The sequence below is a fragment of the Triticum dicoccoides genome, chromosome 5B, assembly GCF_002162155.2.
Source record: "Triticum dicoccoides isolate Atlit2015 ecotype Zavitan chromosome 5B, WEW_v2.0, whole genome shotgun sequence".
Lineage (NCBI taxonomy): Eukaryota > Viridiplantae > Streptophyta > Magnoliopsida > Poales > Poaceae > Triticum > Triticum dicoccoides.
This window is the reverse complement of record NC_041389.1, coordinates 718,820,625-718,831,609: the sequence shown is the minus strand read 5'-3', so window position 1 is coordinate 718,831,609 and position 10,985 is coordinate 718,820,625. Positions and strand designations below refer to the sequence as shown.

The 10,985-nt window shown below is 44.9% G+C and overlaps 1 protein-coding gene across 1 annotated transcript; it reads left to right on the top strand.

Moving 5' to 3' along the window:
- Positions 1-470: 470 nt before the first annotated feature.
- On the top strand, positions 471-3,645 carry LOC119312947 (F-box/FBD/LRR-repeat protein At1g13570-like). The gene is made up of 5 exons (XM_037588741.1): positions 471-711; positions 909-1,286; positions 1,382-2,242; positions 2,329-2,472; positions 2,928-3,645. The coding sequence occupies exons 2-5, from the start codon at positions 915-917 to the stop codon at positions 3,240-3,242; spliced, it is 1,692 nt and encodes a 563-aa protein (XP_037444638.1). The 5' UTR covers positions 471-711; positions 909-914; the 3' UTR covers positions 3,243-3,645.
- Positions 3,646-10,985: the final 7,340 nt, after the last annotated feature.

Sequence of the window (10,985 nt, the reverse complement as noted above, 5' to 3'; positions counted from 1 at the left end):
CCCCCACGTCCTGAGACGTGGATTCTTTCCCATGGAAAACACGTGGATTGGGCGAGAAACCCCTAGATGAAGGGCGTCCAAATGCGCATATGGATCAAACTGGCGCTAACTTGGCCCGTGGACGGGCCACCCGGGGTTTCGGCTGGGATCTCGGGAGGATCCCTGGCTACCAAACGAGTCCTGAGGATGTCGTTTCTCCACCTCTGTTCCGCGACACCATGAACAACTAGCAATAAGAGAAAGCGCAGTCTCCTCGTTCACCACCACCCCTGGTTGAAACCCTAACCCTAGCCGTCCGCTTGCCGATCACCTAAGCAAATCGCCACTCGGAAGTTTGTAAGGTTTTCCGTGGTGGACCCGCTTAGTTCATAATTTGGAGTTCTTTTTGAATTGTGCTTAATATAAGCTGCTAAATAAAAGAACGAAAAGGCCAAAAGAAGTGGACCAGAAATCCCCATCATCTTCCTCGGATACCTTCCTTCCTTGTTTTACTCGCCGCCGGTAGGGGTACGCCTCTTTACTCCCCGCCGACGCTCGCCGTACTCTCCTCAGTCCGACCCACCGGCCCATCCCACCGCGGCTCGACCTGCCGCTGCCGGTGCCCTACCTCTCCTCCTCCGCCACCTCCTCTGCCCTTCACGCGCCGCCATCGCCGTTTCCCCTCCCTGCCTGTCTCAGCCCGGTCCGCAATTCCGGCCTCTGATTTCTGAGGTATGAGCATCCATCCACCCATGATTAGTTAAAATCCATTGGCGCCATCGAGAAATTCTTGGTGCACACCGGATCCGCCCCTGTCCTGTCCCCAGTAAAGGAAGCAACTTTTTTGGGGGTGGGTTAGGGGGCTTGACTTGTTATGAAAATTTGTTAGAGAAAATATGTTTTAATTGGGCTTCTCCTTGTTTTTGCAGTCTAGAATGGGGAACATGCTCACCTTCATGCCTGGAAGAACTGCAGTGGTGAATCATTGCCATCCAAGGCAACTCCACCCAGGAGCCACCAGCAGCAGCAGCAGGATTGCAGGCCGTCAGTTTGAACCGCTGAGCATTCTGGCTTTCAGGGCTATGTCTGAGCACATAGTACGGAGTGAAGCGTTCTGTCGAAAGCAGATATCGAGCGGCCGGTTTCAATTGCTGACCATTCTGGTTTGCGGAGCAACCCGTGCAGAGGGAATTACAGCAAACGATCCATTCAAACTGTGTGGCATTCTCATCTGTGGAGTTTTGTCTGACTACATCAGTCATGGCGCAGAGGAACCAGCGGTTGATCTGCTTGGAGACCTTCCAGAGGTACTATGCTAAAATCTCGTGCTCCAGCCCGTCTGTTGGTTGCAGATTACTAATTTCTACCTGTGCGCAACTACAATATATTTTTTGTTCTGCAGGACGTGTTATGCACAGTTTTGTCAAAGTTGTCTCTGGAAGAGGCTGTAAGAACCAGTGCCGTCTCAAGGAAATGGAGATACTTGTGGACAGTTTGTCCTAAACTGAGTTTCGATGGAAATACAATGTGTGGCAAGAAATATCATGAGAAAAGAGTGTATAATCTAGTGTTCAGTCACATTGTTAATAGGGTCCTGGGACAGTGCCGTGGCAAGTTGGTTGAAGAGCTTGAAATCAAAATTGAGTTGAACCGGATGTTGGTTGAACATCTTGATAATTGGTTTCGTTTTGCTGTATCATCACGGACAAAGGCACTAGTTTTTGATTTAGCACGAGAACAGCGTCAACCCCCAGGTTGTGTTGATCGGTACAAATTCCCATTTGAGCTTTTAGACGAGGACAGTATATGCCGTCTACAGAAACTTCATCTTAGCTTTGTAGATTTCCAGCCACCAATGCATTTTAGTGGTTTCCCTAACCTAAGGAAGCTTGATCTGAGCATAGTGAATGTCAGTGGGAAGGATATTCAACATATGTTGTCAAACTGCTGTAACCTAGAGTGGCTGAGTATTGTTAGATGCCATTTCAATGGTGAACTAAAGGTTAACAGCCCACTGCCTCACCTGCTATACTTGAAAATTGCTTCCTGCAGATTAACAAATATAGCATTCCATGCCGTGAACCTTGCGACTTTCGAATACAGAGGAGTGGCGGTGCCTATTGACCTCGGTAAATCATCGGAACTGAAATTTGCAAACATATATTATTTTGGAGACACTCTTGAGCACACTATTACCGTGCTTGCTAAAGTTCTTACAAGTGTGCAACATCTTACCCTCAATGCAGGCTGTAAATCACCAGAGGTTTGCTCTTCAACCATCTTTTATATCGTGGATCATCCCATTATATTATATTATTGTGGCATGACCTTTGATTTTCTATCTTTCAGGTTCCCTGTTTGATGTCTTACCCATGCAAGTTTTCTTGGATGACTAGTTTACAATTGAGCTTGGACTATGTCAACGAATTCGACAGCTTGTCGCTGGTCTCTTTTTTGAGGTCTGCTCCTTTCATTGAGAAGTTAGAGCTGCACGTAAGTACTCATATGGGTTTTTGGCTGATAGTCTATACATTTCTTATTAGTATTACTACATTATTGCTTTTTCTAGGGCACCATACATCTCATTTTTGAACCATGCAAATGTCATGCTTACAACTGAGAAACATATTTGTCTGTGTATAAAAACGTTACAGCCAAGTTGTGCTGGACAATTTCTTTTTATCTGTGTTGCTGCACATACTGTCTAGGAACTAATGCATGGAGATTGACTGTTAGATAGAGTTGCCGTTCCTTTCCCACCTTTTTTCTTTTCTTAAGCTACTGTTTCTGTTCAGTTTAAATCTTTCACAAACTAAGACGGCAATTTGATAAAACTCTGCCGCAACTCGGTCACGTACTCAGATTATTCATTGACATTTGATTACAGATAAAATGAATAACAGATTAGTCACAAGCCTTCTCACTTCATGTTTGGTTCAAAATTGCAGTTCTGTAACGCTGCTTATGTGCGCGTGGTACAAGAACCTGAACCTATCAGGAAGCTTTCAAAGCGTCTGTTCAACAACATGAAGAGCTTGCGTATTACAGGATTTGAAGCATGCAAGGGCGAAGTTGAGGTCCTTCTGCACATGGTTGAAAATGCCCCTGCATTGGAGTTCTTATGTATAGATCACTCGTATCAATATCCAGTAGAAGGAGGCTTTCACAAAGACAAAGAATTGGATGTTGACTTGCTTCATACAACTACTAGAAGGCATCTTAAAGGAAGGATTTCACCCAATTGCACCTTGATTTTACTTTAAGGGATTATTAATTGGTGTAGGGATGTATAGCCAGGGATGGAAATCCGATGCGGTATCCTGAAACATGTTTGCACGGTCTACCCGCCATTTACTTGTGCTTTGTGACTAGTTTTGCACATTATATATTGAAGAGGATGGACCCGCATGAAGATACAATGCAAGAGTTGTGCCGCTGACATGAAGAGAGATGGAACTGTTTGTAGTTCGTTTCATGTTCTTGTTTCATTTCTTAGTTTGGTTTGGCTGGCATTAACAATTAACAATGATGGTGCCATTTCTGTCTCTTTGAGACAATAATGTTGGTGAATGGAGGATTCGGCCACTCTTGTAAGCATCAACACTGTAACTGGGTACATAACATGGATAAGCACTGCAGCTATTTTTGATTTCCTTTTGTTGGCAATGATTTCTGAATGTTATGCAAAACACACCGTTGCTGCATCTGTCACTCTACTTTGCAGCTGCAGGTGTCTGTCTCAAAATTTGGTGTAAATCCAACTACGTACATGCTAACAACACATAGTTGCCGCCCACACTTGACCTCATCTGTCTCCTAGTTTCTGCTATCTATCCGAACACATGAACATGAATGAATGCAGCTACGAATATACTCAGCAAATGAAGAGCGCGAGTGTATCTACTCTATGATGAACGACAAGATCGGACCTCGGCGAAAGAGCGATGGCCGTGCTCCGGAATCCATAAGGATGTTGTCGATGATGAGAGCCTCCTTGCGAGGGAGGTGCGGCGGCACATCCACGACCACCGTCGACGTCTCGACGCTATCCCAGCCCCGGATCATAGCTCGTGCCTCGTCAGCACTCGAAACGAGCACCTCCTGGACGCCCTCCTCGGAATCAACCTTGCCCTCGGTAGCATCATCACTCGGAGTAGTCAGAGCTACAATGGCAGCAGCACGCGCAGCGGCGGCGGCATCGCGCATCTCGAGCATCCTCATCATGGCCAGGACGTGAACAATGATGACGTACACCGTGCGGTCGAGGGCCAGACGAAGGGCGATCAGCGCAGGGGTCGGAGCAACGACTCGACGTCGAGCCGGGAACCTCGCGAGAGCGTGGCGGATCAGTAAGTGCACGCCGTCATCAGCGGCTGCGGCTGCGGCTGGGGTCGGAGCACACGGGCGGAGCCTGGCGGGTGCACGCGGGGGCGGGGGCGGGATGCCCGCGTGGGCCTCCTCGGTGCCCGATGGGAGAAGACGGAGGCTGAGAGGAGTACTCGAGCTGCCTCGCGCGCCAGGAAGCAGAGGAAGTCGAGGGGGGCGTCCGGTGGGAGGCCGCGGCGACGGCGGTGGAGAAGCCAGAGGAGGCGGCGGAGCAGGCGAGCGACGAGCTCCATGGCCGCCGGCGGCGAGCTGTTGGTACTCGGCGGTTACGGTGGGCGGGAGGGTTCTGATTTTGGGGGCACGGGCGGGGATTTCGTGTTTTTTTTTCCATCAGGGAACGTGGTAATTATATTTAGATGGGAAAAGATTACTCGTGCTCTGTTTTCTGGCCTTCAATCAAATCAAATTTGGGATACAAATTTCCCTTCAATTCTTGTTGGAGACAATTTAATTTGTATTAAAAAAATGCATCATTTCTTTGCATGGATATTATCTACTTCCCTTCTATTTATCTTTTGCAGATCAAAAAGAGTCGAGGACGACTCTTCATCAAGGGAGGGAGGATGATGAGCACATGGGTACATCATACATGGCATTTCATAAAAGTGCACAATTTAGTTGGAAAGAATTACTAAACCGAATCAAGCAAACACATGGCCAGGTGAACGCTAACTTAAGTTCATACCACAATCTTGAACACATGGCTGCACTTTCATTCCCATTGTTGTTGGTTGAACTTAGGTATCACATGTAAGAAATCCAACAACCTATGATCTCTTTAAGCAACCGGTTTGGAGGAACAAGTTTGAAGAAAACAAGTTTCAAGTGAAGCTGATGCTGTCAGTTTTTACCTTTGATGTTTCATGGTGGCACACCCATATGGTGGAGAGACGTGGCAATAGGGTTACATCAACAGAAGCTAAATCAAATTATCTTTCCAATGCAAAAAACCTCACATCATTTGGAGTTGTGAGTCAAAAGTACTAGTCATTCTCGTGGAAGGTTTCCAGGCTGTCTGGGCTTCGCGAATTTCCGAGGAGCTCTCCAACAACTTCCAAAGTTGACTGCTTATTCCCCCAAAGAAGCCATGCAAACCTGCTTACTTTTGAAACCATTTTCACACCTAGCTAACGGGGGTTGTCCCTGCTATAAGACCCCATCTCCCCCATCCTCTTAAAAACCTTTTGTCAAACCATTCAGCTACAAGCTTATGCAGTAAGACTGCTAGAGAGATTCGAGAGATCTTGCTACCTTTGCTCTTGTGAGTTCATTCGGATTCGCGAGAATGAACCTCTGGTTCCCCCTAGTTCGTGCTCTATGGTTCCGTCCGTTTTGTGTGGATTAGTCCCGGTTTGTGGTTCTGCGATTGTTCGGAAAGTGGGTTGGAGTTCTTGTAGCTTCGGTCAGCCATCCCCAATGTATGGGTTGCATCCAACCTTGGCAGGTATAAAGCTAGTTATCCCGGCTGCTTGCAGCTTGTTATCCCTCCCGATTCGATCCTACGACGTGAAGATCGGGCCACCCTCGGGCGTGAACTCGTTATTCGGGTTCTCACCTATCATCTGGCATCAGAGCCTTCATTGATACGTAGGATCTGTTATCCAAGTTTATCTTGCTATCACCCCTTTAGATCGAGTGTTTTTATGCTATATTTTCTGTCCTAGAAGTCCAAAGCCCCACCAAAAATAAATCCAAGCCTTGTTGGTGCTGAGATCTTGTTATTGCATACCTTGTATGTTCTTCATCTTTTAGATCTGCACTAAGTTCATCTTTGTAATTGCTTTCAGATTTGGTTGGTGTGCTTTGGGAAAAAAGAGAAAAAAAGAGTGGCAAAAAAAGTCAAGAGAGAAAAAAGAAAGTGTTGTGTAAGATCCAAAAGTTTCAGCTTGGTAGAAAAATTTCAGAAGCTTGGGTGTTGTGTGTTCTTCAATCTTGGTGCAAAGGTGCAGCAGATCTATCCCCATATTTTCTTGGTTTGCATCAACTTGATTTCAGCACAAGCCCCTTTTTGTTTACCCCACCGAGCTCCACCAAAAACCGAAGCTAGTTCTTTGATCCATGTCTTTCAATCGCTTTAACACATCCGGGAGAAGCACAATCTGATGTGAACTCATAAGAACTTTGGTGAGTAAGAGGTGAGGTTGTGTGATTCCACAAAATTATCCTATTCCACTTTTGGCCTTACTAACATGGCAGGATCTAGATTGAGTGTTCATGGAGAAAACCATGGGGAAGAAGATGCCCGGTCACACGTGCTGATTTTCAGGAATTGGTTTGAAACCTTGGAAGGATGTTTCACGAGTGACCTCCAGCAGGTGGCGATAGGGTTCGACACCGAGAACACCCTATTGACCCACTTGAGGAAGTTGTGGATGAGAATTTCGTGCATGCTGCTGTTGATGGTGCCTTGGAGGATGATAACAATGGCTATGGTGGACATGTGGCTGCTGCTCATGGAGGGCAGCGAGGAGGACAACTTCGAGGGCAAGGCCATGGTCCTCGTGGGCACTACTATGACCTTCATGAGCGTGTTGCTCGTGGTCATGGAGATGATTTTGATGATTATGATAGTGTCCCATACCGTTGTGCTGCTGAAGATGGGCATCATGCCGAACATCGTGACCGAGTTGGTCGAGATGACATAGCAAGAATCAAGTTGCACGCCCCCAAGTTCACAGGAAGGGAAGACCCCGATGCATATTTTGATTGGGAAGAGCAGTGTGATCAGATTTTTCGTATCCATAACCTTGCTGATCCGAAGAGAGTAAACCTTGCTTGTGTTGTGTTTTCTGGTTATGCACTCACTTGGTGGAATCAACTACAAGAAGATCAGCTGCTGCTAGGCCGTGGCCACATGGACACTTGGGAAGAGATGAAACAAGCCATGAGGCGAAGGTTTGTTCCTTTACAATATCAAAGAGATCTCCGGAACAAATTGCAGCGCCTCAACCAAGATACGCGCACGATGGATGAGTACTATAAAGAGATGGAATTACTTCTCGTTCGTGCTCGTATTCATGAGGATGAGGAGTCAAAGATGGCAAGATTTCTGCATGGTCTCAACAATGAAATTTCTGATTTTGTGGAGATGTTTCCCTATAACACTCTACAAGATCTTCTGGAGCAAGCAAAGCGCACAAAGAGGAAGGTGCAGCGGAGTGGTCATGGACGGATATCCCATAACCACACCACTACACCATGGCAAAAGTCGCAGTCGAGTGCCTCTCATGGTGGTTCTCGGTTTCAGCATACTTCACATCCTACTACCACCCGACGAACATCAGCTTCATCGTCATCATCACCGGCTCCTAGAATGTTGACAAGCGCGCTCCTTCTGCTACCGGAAGTACCTCTAACCCCATGACTGTACCATCATCTCTAAGCCAAGACATTGAGTGTTGGAAGTGCAAAGGGCATGGTCCCATTTCTTCTGAATGTCGAAACAAGAGAGTTCTATTTATCAATGAACAAGGTGAATGGGAATCTGAGAGTGATAAGAAAAGCAAGTTGAGTGGCTCCACCAAATGTGAGGAAGAGAGTCCACTTTCCAAAATTCCATATAATGAGAGTGATAATAAAAGTGAAGTGAGTGAGTCCACAAAATGTGAGGATCAGATTGATCATCATGAGATTAAGGAAATGAAAGATCTATACCTAGATATACCACACATTCAGCGAGAGAGGATAAATGTCTTGTGTGAGTCCACAAAATGTGAGATTGAGATCATTCCACACCACATTAGAGAGATGAGTGAACCACAACATAATATACCACATCATCCAATAGAGAGGATTAGTGAGTTGTGTGAGTCCATCAAACGTGAGATTGAGGTGTTTCCTCATAATATGAAAGAGATGAGTGATCCACCGAATGAAAAGAGAGAGGAACATTCAATAACTAACCTTTCACAAAATTCTCTTTCTTTGCAATATGTGCAGGTGCAAAAGGCATACATATCAGCTCTCTTGCAACGATGGGAGACTGAGATCCAAGATAAAATATGGAGGACATGGAGTACCACTACACAAGGTGCGTGTGTGAAGATTGTTTTTCCGAAAGGCATTCAAGTACTCAATGAGGTAAAACAAAAAGGATCTTCCATTTTGATGAAGCCAGAGGTATGCACTTATGAGTTTTTGAAGCAATGGCGCGATAAGATTAGAGAAAAAAATGTTTGGTACATCATCCATCCAACAATATGTTTTTGTTAATCTTGAAGAGGCTATTAAAGATCCAATAAAACTGAATGTTGCACATGATTATTCATCATTTTCTTTTCTAGTTATTTTGTATTGTCCTTGTGCTATAATCTTCTAGACCAAATGAAGTCGAGGACAACTTTTCTCCTAGAGAGGGAGGCTGACATGGACATGGTCATGGTTGGTTATAAATTTGTACTCCATGGAAGTGTTTGCTGGAAGGAACTCCTAAGTCGAACAAAACATCATGTTTTCATCATCCATAAGATAGAAAAGTTGAAAACTAAAATTCTCTATATCATGAAACCTTTGCATTATGATTTGGTATTGCCCTGCTTTCTTTTGTGTGATGACCAGGTAGAGTCAAGGACGACTCCTTTTGAAGAGAGGGGGGATGATGAGGACATATCGATCATTGAAATGACACCAATCATCCTTGAACAAACTCTAAGTTGTGACAAACAAGTAGATGATCAGATGCAACACAATTCAAAGGTGAAAGCTACAAATGAGGATTGCATCATTTCTTTACATGGATATTATCTACTTCCCTTCTACTTACCTTTTGCAGATCAAAGAGAGTTGAGGACGACTCTTCATCAATGGAGGGAGGATGATGAGCACATGGGTACATCATACATGCCATTTCAGAAAAGTGCACAATTTAGTTGGAAAGAATTACTAAGCCGAATCAAGCAAACACATGGCCAGGTGAACGCTAACTTAAATTCATACCACAATCTTGAACACATGGCTGCACTTTCATCCCCGTTGTTGTTGATTGAACTTAGGTATCACATGGAAGAAATCCAACAACCTATGAGCTTTTGAAGCAACCGGTTTGGAGGAACAAGTTTGAAGAAAACAAGTTTCAAGTGAAGCTGATGTTGTCAGTTTTTACCTCTGATGTTTCGTGGTGGCACACCCATATGGTGGATATACGGGGCCATAGGGTTACATCAACAGAAGCTAAATCAAATTATCTTTCCAATGCAAAAAACCTCACATCATTTGGAGTTGTGACTCAAAAGTACTAGTCATTCTCGTGGGAGGTTTCCAGGCTGTCAGGGCTTCGCGAATTTCCGAGGAGCTCTCCAACAACTCCCAAAGTTGACTGCTTATTCCCCCAAGGAAGCCATGCAAACCTTCTTACTTTTGAAATCATTTTCACACCTAGCTAAGGGGGGTGTCCCTGATATAAAATCCCATCTCCCTCATTCTCTGACAAACCTTTTGTCAAACCATTCGGCTACAAGCTTATGCAGGAAGACTGCTAGAGAGATCCGAGAGATCTTGCTACCTTTGCTCTTGTGAGTTTATTCGGATTCGCAAGGAGCCTCTGGTTCTCCCTAGTTTGTGCTCTATGGTTCTGGCCGTTTTGTGTGGATTAGTCCCGATTTGTGGTTTCGCGACTGTTCGGATAGTGGGTTGGAGTTCTTATAGCTTCGGTTAGCCATCCCCAACATACGGGTTGCATCCAACCTTGGTAGGTATAAAGCTAGTTATCCCGGCTTCTTGTAGCTAGTTATCCCTCGCGATTCGATCCTACAACGTGAAGATCGGGCCACCTCGGGCGTGAACTCGTTCATTGGGTTCTCACCTATCAGAAGGCATGGGAGGGAATGTATTATGTCAAGTCTCGTGATGCCACAGTTGTGCTAGAGGTTGTAACATATGAGGATTTATGGATTTGGCATTGCTTTTTTGGTATGCCGGGTACTCTCAATGATATCAATATGTTGCAATGGTGTCATTTGTTTGCTAGGCTAGCTAGTGGTGATGCTCCTGCTTGCAACTGCATATCAATGGACATGAATACATAAAGGGGTACTATCTTGCAGATGGCATATACCCTCCTTGGTGCACATTTGTCAAGAGCATCAAAGAACCCACAACTAGGAAACAATGTGAATTTGCAAGGGTGCAAGAGGTGGCCCAAAAAGATATTGAAAGAGCATTCGGGGTTTTGCAATCAAGGTTTGCCATTTGTTCGTGGTCCTCTGCTCATTTTTGGGACAAGCTGACCTTGGAAAACATCATGACATGCTGTGTTATTCTTCACAATATGATTCTCGAAGATGAGAGAGACATGAACTTGGAGTTCTTCTACGATAGTGTGGGTAGCCGTGTGAAACCAGCCATAGACCCTAACCGCATTAGAGCTTTTCTTCAGACCTACAAGGAGATTGAAAATGCAAACACCCACTTTCAACTTCAGGAGAATCTCATTGAGCACCATTGGCAAAGGGCTAGACATTAACAAAACTCATTTTTCTATTCATTTTCATTTAATTCATGTGTGATTGTATTCGGGACAAGTTTTATATTGAATTATCTAGTTTGCTTCGGTCATTTGAATAATTATTTGTAATATGGATGACTGTTGTATTGTGGTGTGGTATTGATATTTTTTCTAAATA